This window comes from Natrix helvetica, assembly GCF_964273705.1.
Source record: "Natrix helvetica genome assembly, chromosome: 12".
Classification (NCBI taxonomy): Eukaryota; Metazoa; Chordata; class Lepidosauria; order Squamata; family Natricidae; genus Natrix; species Natrix helvetica.
Genome location: NC_138556.1, coordinates 2,646,568 through 2,664,126, shown reverse-complemented (window position 1 = coordinate 2,664,126; position 17,559 = coordinate 2,646,568). Strand labels below are relative to the sequence as shown.

The window sequence follows — 17,559 nt, the reverse complement described above, 5'->3', positions numbered from 1 at the left end:
GATTTTAGCATATGATAGTGTTAAGCTTTTTCTAATCTATCACTATAATTAAAGGGGGCAGATTTATAGTGGCTTTACATGCAATGCAATGCCATGCAGTTCAATTCAATACAACACATTGTAACAACACGACAACACAATACAAGTCTCCAGAAGAATATGCCCTAAATATTACCACTTGGTTAGGTACACAGTTTGTCCTCCTTGTTTATGCTGTTGCCAGATTCCTGCACAGGTTTATGCTTTTATCCATTTCTACGTATTTTTCATTTATTCCTCCCCTATTTTAGGCACACTTTACAGCAGGCCGTTTTACAGATTATAAAGACAAAATAGGCTTGTTACTGAGAGTATCATTAAGAGAGAGTTTTAGGCAATCCCAGATCCCAGGTGAATATTCCAGCACAATTTATGTTTGCGAACAACCAGTTTTCTGATATACAGTCTACATGTTGTGGAGTTGCGCTGAAAATAGAATTTGTGACATATTCCAAATTTTTGTCTCCTAATCTTTTAAACAAACCTTTTTGACCTAAATGCTGCAAAAAGGGTTTGTAGCTAATGAAACTATTTATCCTGCGGAAAAGAATATGGTACAGAAAAGGTGTTTTGCAAATGAAATCATTTGCTGAAAGAGCCGTTCAAAATACTGATCTTGGAGGGCTGAAATACCAACTCGGGCAGCTTGGTGTGCGTTCTTTTTTTTTTTTCTTTCTTTCTTTGGTATTGATTTTTTTCCCCTGACGTGGTAGAATCAAACGATGCCAGAAGTGTTGAGATGAATCACTGTTATCTGAGGGCTGCAAGCTTCTCTTCCGAGTGACAGAAGGAGAATTCCGCATGGATCAAATAAATACAGATGTGTAGTAATTAGTTTTATTCCCAGCGAGCCCATTTCCGACACACTAAAGATGTGAGTGATTATGGAACCTCACCCCAACAGCTTTTATCAATTTAAACTGCTACGCTACAGGATAGGTCATAACCCAGCCTGCTATTAATAATGTATTTATTGCACTCAACATTATAAATTAGCTCGGTGGAAGGAAAGGAAAGCTCACTTCTTAACGAGACTAATGTCCTCCTCCTCCTCCTCCTCCTCCTCCTCCAGAACCGCCCCATGTCCCTGGCTGCCTTCTTGAAATACAGCCCTAAGACCCTTAAAAGGGTCAGGAACCTGGTCCAAGGCCAGGAGGCCTATATCGTGGGAGGCCTTCTGAACCAAGATGACCTGGAAGTGGCCGATGCGCTAGACTTGCCCATTCTCGGCTCTGATCCAGAAGTGGCACATCTCTACAGCACCAAGTCCGGAAACAAAAGAGTCTTTGATGCTGCAGGAGTTCCGGTGCCTCCCGGGCAGTATGACATCTATAGCAGGCAGCAGGTAAGACCGGCCACCGGTTGGGCAGGTGGGGAAATCTGAGCTGAGACTATTCGGAGGCGCCATTTCTTTTCCTTCCATTCTTACTTGGATAGAGCTCAACCTCTGCTGCCAAAGTTCCAGAGGACCCAGGTCCATAACTGACTCACCCCCGGAACTCAATTCCTGAATGGTCAGTAAGGGAGCATTATAGTATATATAGGTTCTCCTACATGAGCAGGGGGCTGGACTAGAAGACCTCCGAGGTCCCTTCCAGCTCTATTCTATTCCATTCCATTCTATTCACTTTTAGAAATTGGACTTATCACAAATCTATTAGAATTCCACCGAATTTAATGTCACACTGCGGATTCAGTGATGTCAGAAAGAAATATTGTAATACATTGCTTAAATACAAATGATTGGTTTTTGATTTAGAAACATTGAGCTGAACCAGATCGTGTGCTATAATACAATTCAATGTAGAACTCCAGCAGAAGTTATCCGACTGTTGCACAAGCAGATATGAATGCTTTGTAATCGGTCTTCAGTGTTCCTAAGTGCTTAATAACAGATTATTCTGCAAAGATGACAAATGTTGAGCTTTCCTGGAAAAGTGTGTGATTCTTACACCCTTCCACAAATAATGCGACTTGTATTATTTCATTGCTTCTTACACAGCAGTCATTGAAGCCGTGCGACTGTCAATTAGGACTTCCTGAATGGTTGCTTCAACCTTCCCTCTCTGACACCCTTCATGTGTGCTGAATCATTAGGGATGCTTGGACTTGCTAGGGGTTCTGGGAGTTGTAGTCCAGCATATCTGCAAATTGAAACTCCCCAGAAATGAGCCCCAACAACAATAACACCATATATGGCCATGACCTTGGGAGACAGGAGTAGAGATGCTGCTTAGGGGAACAATCCAATGAGAGAAGATATAGCCCTCAGCTGTATAGTGATTGGCCGAGAAAGAGGTTCAGAAGGGACCCTCCCTAGTTTTGGGGCTGTAAAGGAGAAGATTTGTACTTTCAGACTTGCACAATTGTGCAAGATCCAAACTGGGTCAGTCACCGGGACCAGAGGTTTAGTCTTCCAAACTTCCAGACTCGTGCTGGCTCCCATCCTCAGAGAATGAATGTGACCCAGATTGGATCCTGCAACATTATCCGGGGACACATTCATTTGCCTTCATTCATTGCACAATTCTGTTAATGTGGCCTTACAATAAAGTAGAATTGGTTTATCTGCTTGTGTTTTCTTTCTAGTCTGCTGGGGAAGGCTGTCTTTAGTCTTGAAGGCCGTTTATCTGGCTGTTCCCGAGGCAGCATCTCCCACCACCTCAGTCTCCCAAGGTCTTCTCACACACCATTACAGGAAGCTATGGGTTCCTATGCCAGAGGGTTGAAGTGCAAACCTTTGTTCACCCATTTTTTTAATTCAAGGCATTGGTGTAATGCCCAGGTTACATGTTTTGGTGCTCTTTCCTTGACTTCTTTTAAGGAGGGGGAAAAAAAAACGTTTGGGCCACAAGTATTCTGCAGTGCAGAGCACCAAGCTCAAACATCTTTCCTCTACTTGGTTCCACACAAAAGTACAGAGATAATCTCTGAAAATAAAAATGCCAATCGACTGCAGAGCTGGATATAGTTTGCCTCCTTCCGATGATGGACATTGTTGATTTGCTGCACTCACCACTGCCATGGTTTTATGAAAGGGCCAACAAAATCTTCTCCAAGTTCCATCTGAGGGCCCCCTTTTGAGACCTGACAACAGTGTTTCTCAACATTGGCGGCTTTAAAATGAGTGGACTTCAATTCCCAGAATTCCCCAGGTAGCCATACTAGCTGGTGATTTCTGGGAGTTGAAGTCCATCCATCTTTCAAGTTCTCATGGTTGAGAAACACTGCCTTACGCTAATCCTCAGCCTGGCACCAGAAGTGCTTGCTTGGAAGTAAGTTCAGTTGAAGTTAATGATATTTTTTTCTCTCCAAGTAACTGTAATAACAATCATTAATTGTCTGAGCTTAATAAGCATCTAAACAATAATCCACAGTACATTTTTTCATAATAAAGTTCCCAAACAGTGGACTTGAATTATCCTGCAAATGCATCTACGTACAGGAACTCATTTTCATAATTATCAAAGCAATGTGCCGATTTTATAGCTACCTAAATTTCATGGAGAATTCCTTGCCTAATTTGCTACTATCTGCAGTTTTTTTAGCACTCCCCCCCCCCCCATCACAATATGCTTTTATGAATTGGACATCCAATGAAAATACTCCCTTTTTTTTCCCCCCTCTATATTCTTCCCCAGTTTTATAGGGAGCATTTGAGGCTGTGAAGATCAGTCTAGGACCACAGCTCATTCTTCATGGAGAGTATACAGTATGCTTTGAATTAGATTCTGGGGTGAGGAAATGGAAGGCCTTCCCAGTTCTAATTTCAATTCCAATTTTAGGGATGAGGTGTACTATCTTATAGATGGAGATGGAATGGAGTGCTGTGGAATATAGGCTTTGTCAATGAAATCAGAACTAAAAATAGTTCATCTACCTGTCAATCCTGCCTTAACTTGAACCTTTAAGCAAGAACGATCCTTGACTTCATTTGTTGAGAAAGGTATTGTTTACTAAAGGTTAAGTGGATTACAGTAAAGCAAAGCCAGAACTGAGGTTCGCGTACCAAATTCCGAGGTATAACTTTTCCCCTCCCAGACACTTCCCCTTGCTGGTTCTTTCCCCCCCACCATCCCATCACCAATCAACTCCAACTCCCAGAATTCTCCAGCCAGCATAGCTTGGGAGTTGAAGTCCACAAGTCTTAAAGTTGCCAAGTTTGGGGACCCCAGATATAGAGCCTATGTACGAGTTTTCTTTGCCCAGCACTCAGCACATCTGTGTTCCAGGTAAGTTTCCAGCTTCTGCTGATGTCATGCAAAAAACATTGGCTCCCAAAGTTACAGCAGTTATGCGTGAAAAAGTTGGATGTCTGGAGGACAGAAAATTTGGGGTATACAGCTCTATGCGTATTGCTTCCATTTGGGCCAGATCCTATCTGTGAGAGCCAATCCCTCCTGCAGACATTCGGGCTCAATGTACAGATGTTTGCTGGAGAGTCTGCATCATTAGAACATCATTGGGCACTTCTCCAGGGTGAGCTTTCCAGAACAAAAACACCTGAATTGTCTCCTTCATGCCTCAAAGCATTGCTTTTTAATGTGCGGTTTTTAGTTTTAGTTTTCAAGAATTGAAGGATTCTGGAGCACCAGTAGAAATCATGAACAATTATGTTAATACTTATTTATAACGTTCACTTTTCCAGTTTTCAATGAATGATGTTTTTAGAAAAAAAATCCTCTACCTGCTTGTGTTCTAGGAAAACCTAAAGATGTTAGAGGTTGAGGTAACTGCCTGGAAAAAGTCTCAAAAAGCCAATCTTGGCTGCATTGGGATGCTCCCTGGGCTGTGTGGCTTCTCACCCATCCTTCCTTTGTAATGAGTGGGCATCTTCCACAGTTTGGAAGGCTGCTATTTACTCAGTACCAGAGACAAGAGCTACACTGGCAGCTGATTACTTTACGAGGTCAGATATCCTCAGCTGATCTATGAGTTTCCATCCTATATCCCTATAATCCCTATAATGAGCGCAGGCATTTTTGCAGGCTTAAGGACTATAACCTCACCTACCAAGGCCTCCCCAAGAAGAGAACCCTTTGATTTGTAAGGATGTTAGTGTAAGAATGAGGATTTTCAGGAAAGCAGAAAATCTTCCTTCCCTCCCTCCCTCCCTTGCACTCGCTCACTCAGATCAATAAATAAACATTGCCAAAATTCAGCCACTTTGCTAGAAAATCTAGTCTGGGGGTTCTAACTGGAGCTGGGGTCCACAACCTGTGAGCCTCTCATTTGGATAAAAAGTAGATAATGCAGGAAGGTCAACTTATAGCCTGACCTATTAATCATAGTTATATAAAAATAATATACTAGAGTGTGACGTGCCCAACATATTGAGCACAACGTTATTATCATTGTTTTGAACTGTACCCTAAAATTCTACTTTCACATCTATTTGTCTCATGTTATTTTTAGTTCCTCCTGTAAGCTCCCTATGAAATATTGACGGGAGGTGTTAAATAATCAAAGGAAGGTGACAATAATTTAAGGCACAGTTCAATTTTCACTTAAAGATAGCTCATAATTCTTTCCATTGGTGCAATCTTTACAATTCTATTGATCCATTTCATTTCTGTAGGGGTCGTCAAGAGAAAACCCATTTATTGGACTTTCAGAAGGAGCAAATAATGAAACATGGAGCAAATAAATACTAATTCTATGTGGATTGTTGAAATAATAAAAGATTCCTTAAATTCCAGTATATGAGCCACTGTAACAAATTCCTCCCAAGTCAGTCTCTTTCAAAAGTTTATACTTTCCATCTCCTTAACAAGGAGTATTTTTTCTATCTAGTAAAAAAAATATGCATAGCAGTACATTTCAAATACTCAGTATTATTTGACTATTTAAAATTACTGTTGGAAAAATACTGTTTCAATATTTGAAATCATTAATTTCAAATAGTTTTTTTATAACATGTCACTATATTATAAAAAAAAGATGTTGAGAATCTGGAAAGAATGCAGAAAAGAGCAACAAAGATGATTAAGGAGCTTGGAGGCTAAAACATATGAAAAACGGTTGCAGGAATTGGGTTTGTCTAGTGTAGTGAAAAAAGGACTAGGGTTGACATGATAGCAATCTTCCAATAACTAAGGAGCTGCCACAAAGAAGAGGGACTGAAGCTAGTCTCCAAAGCACCGGAGGGCACAAGAAGAAGCAATTGATGGAAACTAATCAAGGAGAGAACCAACCTAGAACTAAGGAGAAATTTCCTAACAGTGAGAACAGGTGGAATGGCTTTCCTTCAGAAGTTGTGGGTGCTCCATTTGTCTGGAATGATATAAGGTCTTCTGCTTGAGCAGGGGGCTGGACTAGAAGACCTCCAAGGTCCCTTCGAACTGTGTTATTCTGTTCTGTCCTGATCATATATTATCTAGTGCTCTTACGTTCCTTCCCTCTTGGTTTTATTTGTGTGTTGCACATAACATATGGACAGAGGTTTGGAACATGAGTTACAGAAGGAGAAGGACTAAACCAGAAAATACTCTGTGCACAGTCACTCATGCCCTCGTCCTTTCTCGCCTGGACTACTGCAACGCTCTATACATGGGGCTGCCCTTGAAGAGCACCCGGAGGCTTCAGCTGGTCCAGAATGCGGCCGCGCGGGTTGTCATGAGGGTACCTAGGTGCTTCCATGTTACATCCCTTTTAGGCGGCCTGCACTGGTTGCCGGTTGTTTTCCGGGTGCGATTCAAGGTACTAATTATGACCTTTAAAGCGCTCCATGGCTTAGGCCCAGGGTACCTGCGAGACCACCTACTGCCACCAGTAGCCTCCCACTGTCCAGTACGATCCCACAGAGTTGGCCTCTTCAGGGTGCCGTCGGCCAGACAGTGTCGGCTGGTGACCCCCAGGGGGAGAGCCTTCTCTGTGGGAGCGCCTTCCCTCTGGAATGAGCTGCCCCCGGAGCTTCGCATAATCCCTGACCTCCGGTCCTTCCGACGCGCCCTAAAAAGTTGGCTTTTCCAGCAAGCCGGCCTGGCCTGTTAATTTTAACTTATTTTAAATGTATTGTCTTTTAAATTCGATTTGTTTTTTTGGATATGTATTTAATATATTTTTTTAACTTTTGGGATGTGTGTTTTTTTTTAATGTTGTACGCCACTCTGAGTCCTTTTGGAGAAGGGCGGCATATAAATCCAAATAAACAAACAAACAAACAAACAAAACAAAATCTTCACATTTGTCTCCTCCAGATGATTGAGGCCCTCAGTCAGCTGATTATAGACAACACAGAAGTGCAACGTTGGGTGTTCAAGGTGGATAATGAATTTGGGGGAAATGGGACTGCATTTTGTGACATCGCTAAATATCTCCAGTGCTATGATTGGATTATGAAGGAGCATCATCGATATGGACCAGAGATATGGAGTAAGAGATGGGCTCATGTAAGTCACTTTCGATTTCATCCATTTTGAGCAGGTGATCTCAAAAGGTAAACCCTGGAACGGAAAGTCCAGAGGATATTTCTCCTTCCAGGCTGTGGGTTCTGGATCAGTCCCCATTAGAACCTCTTCTAATTGTAGGAGATATTAGTTTGTTAAATATAATAATTTATCAGGAATTCAGTGGTAGCTATTTTCAAACAGTGCTTTGATTAAGGACAAATCAGGTTGACAGGTTGACCTCATGTTCTGTTACCTTAACCAATATTAATAATATTAATCCATAGTGACATAATAAGAATTCACGCTTCTATACTGAAGTTCTTGCAAGTGTCTGCTAAAATAAATTTGTTAGTCTGTATAGACTATGCCGTATTTTTTAATCTTTGGGCAGAAAAGAACAAAAACTTTATGGAAGCACAATAGAAGTTTATGCAATGTATTAAAACAATGCAATGTTTACTCCCTGAACGCTTATCTGAATTTCCGTGCCTTAATAGAAGTATCTTCTTATTTACCCATCATGCATTTTATCCCAGTCATAAATCCCAGGGCTCAACTCCTCCTGCATCCAAGATGCTTTTTCCAAAAGGCAATTGCAGTTTCTTGGGGGAGGGGGGAGATTCCTTCAAAAATGTTTTGCTTCTCATCCAAGAAATTTGCTCAGTTCCAACTGAAGGCAACTATGACTTGGATGGTTGAGAATCTCCATAGGCAACTCCTGGTGTAGTTCATCCTTCTCTTCCTCTAGAGGTAGTCCTCAGATTATGACCCTCAGATTGGGACCAGAATTTCCATCGCTAAGCGAAACAGTTGCTAAATAAAACATCAAATGACCGCCACACAGGGGTGAAATCCAACAGGTTCTGACAGGTTCTGGAGAACCGGTAGCGGGAATTTTGAGTAGTTCGGAGAACCGGCAAATGCCACCTCCGTCTGTCCCCATAGAGATTTTGCAGTATCCATCTCCTGCCACACCCACCAAGCACACCACGCCCACCAAGCCACACCCACAGAACCAGCAGTAAAAAAAATTGAATTTCACCACTGCCGCCACAGTTCCAGCGGTCCCCGATGCAGTTGTTAGGCCAGGATCTCGTGCTTCTCTGCCCTGCATAAACTGCCTCTGCTTTGACTCCCCCCTCCACACCTTTTCTCCACCCACCCCCCTTCCAATTGCACAGGAAGCTCTTGGCCCTTTGTGATGCCTTGCAGGAGGAAAGCTGGCTAAGAAAGCAGCCCCAGCACTGGGCTCCCCTCCACCCCTCTCTGAGGCCCACAGGCTGGTTCTCCAGGCAAGCTTCCAACACGAGCTAAAGAGCGCCCGCTGTACCTGCAGGAAGGCTTCATCTCACTGCACCCTTCGGTTCTGCCACCACCCCAAACCTTGGTTCTCACACAGTTGCCACCTTCACCCAAGGAGCCGTCGCTGATCTCCATCCCACTCCACCGTGCTATCCATGGTCTATGGGCTATCTCTCCCCATGCCGGTAATGGAAGATGGGGAGGGGATTCTTTCACCCATCCCACCATCCCACCTCCTTCCCCGGCTCCACTCCCCGCTGCCTCTCCCCTGGCTGGGCCTGGCAAGCTCCCTGAGGCAGAGGAAGCTCCACCACCTTGAAATGCTTGCCAGAAATATCTCAGGTTGCACCCTCAGCCAGCATTTGGAGCAGCGGGATGAAGAAGGCAACAAGGGTGATACCTTGTTGGCAGTTGGGGCAATGGGCAGACGATGAAGTGCAGGCTGGACAAAAAATGGGCAGGTGGCAGGGAGATAGGTAGGCGTGGAGGGTTAGAATGGAGGCAGGGGAACATGACTCTGGGAGGCTGTGATCAGTTAATAAATTCCGATTGGTCACCAAATGCCCAAATTTTGATCACGTGACTGCAGGCTACTTCCACAGCCAGAACCTTGAGAGCTGGTTGTAACTACCATTTATTCAGCACCTTCTTAACTTCAAATAGTCACTGAACAAATGGTTGTAACCCGAAGACTTTCCCTATTGTTATTGCTCTACTCTGAAGGTCTTAGTACAGGGGTGTCCAAACTTGGCAACTTTAAGACTTGTGGACTTCAACTCCCAGAATTCCCCAGCCAGCTCTGCTGGCTGGGGAATTCTGGGAGTTGAAGTCCACAAGTCTTAAAGTTGCCAAGTTTGGACACCCCTGTCTTAGTAGTTTCATTTGCTTACAGATTGCCTCTGTAATCAGGCTGTGATTTTGGCCATTCTGAACTTCCAGAAACTAATCATAGGTTGAGTAAAGCCCACCCTAGACCCCCTTTTTCAGGTACTAGCCTGAATTGAACCAAACAGAATCCGAAAGAAGAACATAATTAAATTGGGGTCATTCAAATGCAGCTTTTAGTGCAGTACATGAGAGTGCTAAGAACGATCGGCCACAAATTGGGAAAACAAACAAACCATCCCATTGTTACGGAATGGAAATGAGTGGCAGAAAGGTAAATGGCAGAAAATGAATTACGCTGCTTTGATCCATTGGTCCCTAAGTTGTGGTTTTTGGTGGATCTCTGGGAACTGACAATGGAAACAACACACCCAGGTGCAGAATTAAAGTGAGATTTGTGTGTGTGGAGGGGATTGGCAACCTGAGTTTCCAAACTCATAAAATTCTAGGTGATGCTGCCCACATTTTCCTAATGTCTTTTTTCCCCTGCTGTTGGGATGTTGAGGTTCAAAATATAGAACATATAATAGACCTGGAAAGTAATTGATTAAAAAAAATCTGCAAATAAATTTCCAACCAGAGGATTCACAGATTTCAAGAGTTTAAGCCACGGCCAGGGTTTGATGTCAATAATAATTCTGTGCTGAAGTTAATAAAACTGGAATTTTATGTATCTATCCTTGCAATAAATACATAGAAAACAACAAATCAATCCCAAGGACAACTATAAAATACCTGCCTCAACAAAGTTAAGGTACCTTCTCTTTTTTTAGTACAGATGGCCAAGTTGAAAAATGTTAATAAGGTAGTCCTCACTTAACCGCCATAATAATGTGATCATTAAGCGAGACATCATGTCACTGGGATGGGCTTTCAACCTCACCTCCACTGGGGTTGTTAAGGAAACAACCCACATTTGTTAAATGAGACATCATAAAGGATGCTATGGAATAGTATACAGCAGGGGTGTCCAAACTTGGGAACTTTAAGACTTGTGGACTTCAACTCCCATGCTGGCTGGGGAATTCTGGGAGTTGAAGTCCACAAGTCTTAAAAGTTCCCAAGTTTGGACACCCGTGGTATACAGGTAGTCCTCAACTTACGACCACAATTGAGCCCAAAATTTCTGCTGCTAATTGAGACATTTGCTAAGTGCGTCTTGCCCCATTTTATGACTTTTCTTGCCATAATTATTAAGTGAATTAATAATAATATGGCTGTTAAATGAATCTGGCTTCCCCATTGATTTTGCTTGTCGGGAAATCGCAAAGGTCTTGGGACACTGCAGCCGTCACAAAAATGAGTCAGTTGGCAAGTATCTAAATTTTGATCACATGACCATGGGGATGCTGCAACGATCATTTAGGATCAAAACTGGTCATAAGTCACTTTCTCAGTGCCGTTATAACTTTAAACAGTCAGTGAATGAACTGTTATAAGTCGAGGACTAGCTGTATAAGTCCAACTGTTACTGCTAGTGCTATTGCTAAATATCACACAGAAGGAGGTCAATTTAGGATAAATGTCTTGAACAGCAAGTTTCCCATAACAGTTAAATTGCAGATTGAAAGTTGCTCAGATAGATTTTGGATGCTTGTTCTAGACCCCTCTAAAGAGTTCTAGGCATTCCTAACTCCTGAAACTGTACGGTAAGTCCCTGAGCATTTCATCTGCATTGGAAGAGCCGTTGGATGATTTGTAGGTGTTAGTCAATCAGGTGCCACCCCACAGAATAGGGCAGGGGTGGGCAACTATGTCAACTTTACAACCTGTGGACTTCAACTCCCAGAATTCCCAAGCTGGCATGGCCGGCTTCAGGAATTCAATCAGAATTCAGGAATTCAGCATGGCTCGGTCGGGAATTTTGGGAGTTGAAGCCCACAGGTCATAAAGTTTCCATAGTTGCTCACCCCTGGAATACAGAAACATCTGCAGTGTGTTTAAAGGACACTGTAGGAGAACATCTGCATTAGCTCTACCGTAACCAAAAATGAGGGAGTCTGCTAGCACCTTTTGAGATAAACTGATTTTATTAAAAGTTTTTTTGTTTGATGAATCACCGCTTGCTTCATCAGATGCATCGGATAAAGTGAGCTGTAGCACATGAAAGAATCTGCCATTTAATGACATCCATAGGTTTAATACTTTCTTCAATTAAGCTAATCGGTTGATTAATTTTTTTTCTGTTTAATAAGGGAATGGGCTTTTAATCTGCAATCCAATACAACACTGAGGGCTTGAATATTATCATCATAATTATCAATATATTATATCATCCGCGTCTAGCTTTTTTTAAGCACTGACAGCTTCCTTTTCCTGTTTTTGCTTTTGAAACCAAGCAACAGGCCAGCCAAGCTCACACATAATGATAAGTTTTACAATTTTGTGATCTTAAGAAGCAAACAAAACCTCTTAAATTTCTAAAAATGAATGTAGTGGAACAAAGTCTCTTTTCACTGGGAACTGTGAGTTGTGGTTCCTGAAAACTGATGTGTTTTAATACAATTTGTTACTATGAGAATGTCTTACCAGATTCCTGATTTTTGGCTTACTTTTAGAACCCCTTCTTAATCAGAGTCAGCACAACAGCTTAGCGCAATGATTTTGCATCGCATCATCTAATCTAAACCTACATTGTGCGGGCGGCTGAGTTGTACGTAGGGGGTGTTGTGATGCCCAAAACAAAGGCACAGGGAAGGGAATGAAGGTGCTTGATTTCTGACCATCTCACCTTTCCATTTTCCATGCCTTTTTTTCCACTCTGCATCCGTCTTCCTTTTAGAAACAAATTGCAATCTCCATTGAGTATTGCCTCTGAATGCCGAGGATTCAAACCTCCCTTTGTTACGGAATGCTCTTGTAGTACTTCTGCGTTTAGATATCAAAGCATTACTTTATGAGCACGGGCATGCTTTAATGTCCTATTACAGTACGGAGACCTGCTTTTGATAATGAAGACATTGTGTCATCGACTTAAGCTGCCAGATACCAAACATATGCTGGCAGGTTATTAAAAAAATTCAGCTTTGTGATAAAAGACTATCCTGCAGGCTAAGAGTACATGGCAAAGGACTCTCCATTCCAGTAGAGTTATTAGAAATGAGAATATGACTCTAAGCACTAAATTATGTTAATACTTACAAATAGCATCATTTGCATAGCGGTTTATGACACGATCCCAAGGTTTTTTTCCTTCATCGGTATGTAGCAGGGCAACGATTAAGCATAAAGCAGTTTATAGGAGTTCCTACTGTGTGTTGCTATTCCATTTTAAAATGTAGGCCAGTTGTTGAGACACAACGATGACCATCCCGACCAGGATGCACATCTGGCTATCTTGACTTCAGCATTTGAAAGCACAGAACTTCAAGAGAAGATTGATTGTCCAAGGATTTATAGAGTCATTTCAATCTCAAGCAAACTCTACTCACTTCTCAATATTTAGTTCCAGTAGTTAGATCTGTGGCAGCTGCCTTGTAGGCTTACTGGTATGGAATCTGGGAAGAAGTTACTTGATGACCATTGATGAACTAACTTCTAAACAACCTTGGGACAAAATGAAAGTTGAGCAGGAGCAAAACACCTTGGAAAAAGAGAAACAAGGAAGGTCATCCCATTTAAAACTCCCAACAAGATGCAATTCAGTGGCAAGAAAAGTAAGACTCAGCACTTAGGCTGGAAAAACCAGGTGTACAGGTACCAGATAGGTACCTGGCTCAACAGTAGTGCCTGTGGACAATCACTCAGGTAGGAGCCAGCATTGTGCTGCAGCTGCCAAAAAAGCCAAGACAATCCTGAGCTGCATCAACAGAGGGATAGCATCAAGATCACAAGAAGTGACAATACTACTTTATACTGCACGCTGAGTCCCTAGAAAGAACTCAAAGAAGAGCAACAAAGATAATTAAGGGCCTGGAAGTTAAATCCTATGAAGAACAGCTATATGAATCAGGTATGTTTAGCTTAGTGAAGAGAAGACTGAGGGGAAATACGATAGCAGTCTTTCCATAGCGCCTGAGGGTAGGACAACCAGCAATGGGTAGAAACTCGTCGGAGGCAGATCCAACCATTAAGCAGAGGAACAATGCCTCCCGGAATTGTGACGCTCTATTGCTTGAGGTTTTGAACAAAGGATTGGATAACCATCAGAAGACCTCCAATGTTCCTTTCCAGCTCTATGATCCTGGAAAGAAATTAACTCTTGGTTCATAAGAAGTTGTGGTTCTTTGTGAAAGATTGGCTGTCTTTGGAAGAACTTGGGGCTGTAGGAATTGAAGTCTCAGGAGCAGATGCTTGCAAGGAGCAACAGGGGGTAGCTGTCACTTTCCCGCTCTTCTCCATGAGCTTCCCAAAGATATTTGGCTGGGCACTCCAGGAAACAGATGGACCTTTGCTACGAGGCTGCCAGGCAGTTTATGACTTCTTAGTGCTTGTTATTTCATTCTCAGATTCTGGGCCGTGGGAAGAGGCCTCACACTTTCATCCTCCGCCAGCCATTTCTCACGAGTCATTTCTCACAAGGGAAGATTGCGGGCCAAGCAACTTCGTCTTCATGGTTTTAACTATAAGGGGGTAATGTTTGTTTGGGGGGCCTCTTTACCCCAGGGTAAGAAGCAAACTAGCAAAGAGTCTTGTCAAAGCCTCTGAGCTCCTGAACATGACTGTTGATGAATCACCCCAGCTGTGCACCCTCTAAGGCAGTGTTTCTCAACCTAACGGCTGGCTGGGGAATTCTGGGAGTTGAAGTCCACGAGTCTTAAAGTTGCCATCTTTGAAGACCCCTGCTCTAAGGAGATAGATTTCCTCAACCTAGAGTGCTAAATAGGACTAGATGGAGCTGTGAGTGTTTCCCAATCAATTCAGTATCAGGGATCGGGCCCATTTCCAGGGGGGAGGGGGGAGGGAGGGAGAGATCTACATTTGGAATGATTTTCTCTCCCAAAACTTTGAAAACATTCTTCCTTATATTGTGCCAAGGTGGAACACTTGTCTAAAGCAGCATTTATCTAGACTTTATTTATATGTGGGGAAAATAGATGAAATAATCATGTTTGACCTAGATAAAGTATATTGATTGACATGTCAAAACAGCATCCTTCAGACAATTTGCCCTTGATGGATTTGGGTTTTTTTCTAACCTCATGGCATGTTATGGAAAATGAAGGCTAACAATACAAGGAAAATGTCTTTTCTAGTTCACTGTGGCAGTTTTATATCTACATTTCCCCCTCTTCTGCTTAAAACAGCCAGAGTTCAACCATCATGAGCTGGACTGGATGCCTCGCGAAACAAAATATTGATATTCCCCCCCCCCCCCATCATGCATAGACTCCACCGTATAATTGGGAAAGGAGGATTTAGGGGGTCCTTTACCCCTGATCCCCCTAAAGGCAGCATCTGTACTTAACTTCCACCAGATGCTGCTGGGGAACAATGACTGGCTCTTGTCATAGCTTTTGTGCCATTGTTACTTCTTAAGACCCAGTTGTGGTCTTAAACCAACAAAGCTGGCATTTGCGGCCGTAGGATTTTGATAGCTGCATCTGAACATCATGTAACTTAATAGTGGATGCTAAAATTATATTAGTTAACAGGAGAGGTCTCCGCTATTCTCTCCACTCCATGGCTGTCAATAGGATGTCATGTTGTGTTTACCGATTACATCAGAAAACACGCTGGGTCGGGGCTGCTCAGTTGGCTATTATTATATTTAATGCGGCTACTGGTGTTTAGATTTCAGGTGATTCCCTGATTCCTTAGTAAAAATAACAAGGCACCACAATTATGTCCCTTGGTTAAATTCCTAGGACCTTCAATAATCAGATATGCAAGCTGTTGGCTTACATGTCCTATTGATTTAATATTCTTCTAATCAGTACATAAAGCTATGGGCCTGCGGTGTTAATTTTTCATATGCTTACAAAGCACCCTTTGATTTTCTGTCACACGTTAATTACAGTGTTTTGCCATTAAATAGGAAGCTTTGTGTAAACTAATTACTAGGTAATCATTGTCTACCGAGAGCCGCAGTGCTGTTTGGTACCTTTTATTTTATTTGGGGAAAATTCACAGATCTCGCAGTCTGGAACCACTATACCTTCCAGCCATTAGCTCTCACTAATTCATAGCATTATTGTGTTAAGATTGTAGGAGTTGTAATTGTTGTGGTATCAGTGCTGTTAATTACCGGAGTAAACAGTTGAAATTGTGCCAAGGCCTATTGTAGAAAGCAGAGAAAAGGGGGTTTAAATGTTACCATCTGGGGATGAAGACTTTGCAAATGGTACAAAGCAGCAGCGAGGCCCCTCAGAGCTTCGGGGTTTGAGGCCATATGAACACAGAATATTTGCAATCAGTTGAATTTCGCTGCCAGTTTTTACCAATAACGGTGCACAGACGAGGAGGGTAAGATAAGATGGAGAAAGAAAATCAGGGATTTGTTAGTCCTGTCGCCTGCCATAATAAACCGTCTAGATGAAATTTAAATGTTTATTTTGATGAATTTGAAGAGGCAGAGAGGCGCTAAACACAAATGTGCAAATTTAGCCATGTGTAAATAAATATAACTACGAGATGATGATTATTTTTTTAAAAAAAAGAAGCTTGTATTGGTTAATACAGGATCGCAGTGAATTTTTGCAGCCAATTGATTGATTGATTGATTTGAGGTTGTGTTGTGGCATTTATAGAATTTTTTTTTGCCTAAAAGTAAAAAGAAAAGCATGGCTTTTAGCCATGGGGAAGATATAAAAAATGAGTTTGTGCTTGGCCAATTTTCATTCTCAGAAATCCTGAGAAGATCATTGTTTTTCTTTCTAGTTCTGTTTTTTTTTTTTTCTTCGTTTATAATATAAAATGCAGGCAGGAAAATAATGTGCTGATTTGCACACCTCCCACCAACTTCAACAACAAGGTGTCTTGAATGTGTCTTGGCAATGAGACCGTCCATCTGATTATACATTAAACATAAATCCTAAATCAGCAGGGTTTCTGCTTCAGGGAGGGCAGAAGATTCCGAGTATTTAGAATTTGCATAAATGTAAGTTAAAAAATTGAAACCACAGAATACCTCTTCCCGAAACTGATGGTTAATTAAAGAAAAAATACCTCCTGCACATTAACAAAGGACATTGCCGTCACTTATCTTTTGCCATAGTTAGGCTTTGAATTTAAGCCCATTGACAAAATAAATTGCCCAAGACTCACTGCCCTGCCCAAAATAAAATTAATGACAGTAAGAATGATTTAGCAATAGCTTTGTGAGCCCCAGTCCTGCCCCAGTGGGATTTAAGCATGTGTCAATGTTTAGGAACGCTTACAAACTTCACCGCCCTCTTCACTTTCGCATTTTTTCTTCTTTAAAATAATATTTATTTCAGAATATTTTACTCCTGGTGCTTTCGCTCACCAGGGAGCTTGCTCCAGCAGTCTTGTTGGGGTTTATTTTTCATTTAGCTGAGAAGGGAGGCACCGGGCCGAGCTGTGCTTGCAGACGGAGTTTCCCTGCTCAGCCCCACTTCCCCCGATGGAGCCTTCGAGCCGTGGGGCGAGAAACCTTTTCATTTTGTGCATTTGTGCAAATTCAGAAGGCAGAAGAACTACCTCAGCGAGGCAGAGGAGACGAACGGTGCAGGGGGGGAAAGCCGGAAGATGAAGTGGTGGGAAGTTGCAAGAGGCCCGGTCTCCTCCTGGCCACTGGTGAGGCAAACAGCCGGCCCACTGAAGCACCACAATGGCCGCCCTCGGCCTGCGTGCTGATCCCGAGCGAAGGGCCAGTAATGAGGAGAAGCCGAAGCCAAGCCGAGGGGAGATAATGCCGCCTAAGAAGAGGCTTGTGCAGGAGGGCCCTCGCCATTTGGTCCAACGCAAGGCGCTAGGCGGGCAAATCGCTTCCCATCCAGCTGAAATGGGCCATTAGGTATCAAGGAAAATTGTCTCTCGC

The 17,559-nt window shown here is 42.5% G+C and overlaps 1 protein-coding gene and 1 long non-coding RNA gene across 5 annotated transcripts in view; one reads left to right on the top strand and one right to left on the bottom strand.

Annotated features, from left to right (window-relative positions):
* The window catches only part of LOC309398387, a 165,174-nt gene that overhangs the window by 73,719 nt on the left and 73,896 nt on the right, over positions 1–17,559 (bottom strand). The gene's annotated exons all lie outside the window — the stretch shown is intronic.
* The window catches only part of IQCH (IQ motif containing H), a 98,428-nt gene that overhangs the window by 53,753 nt on the left and 27,116 nt on the right, over positions 1–17,559 (top strand). For all 4 annotated transcript variants that reach the window (XM_081965205.1, XM_081965203.1, XM_081965202.1 and 1 more), the window contains exons 13-14: positions 1,112–1,384; positions 7,239–7,430. In XM_081965205.1, coding sequence (XP_081821331.1) covers positions 1,112–1,384; positions 7,239–7,430 — 465 coding nt within the window. The remainder of the gene's footprint in view (positions 1–1,111; positions 1,385–7,238; positions 7,431–17,559) is intronic.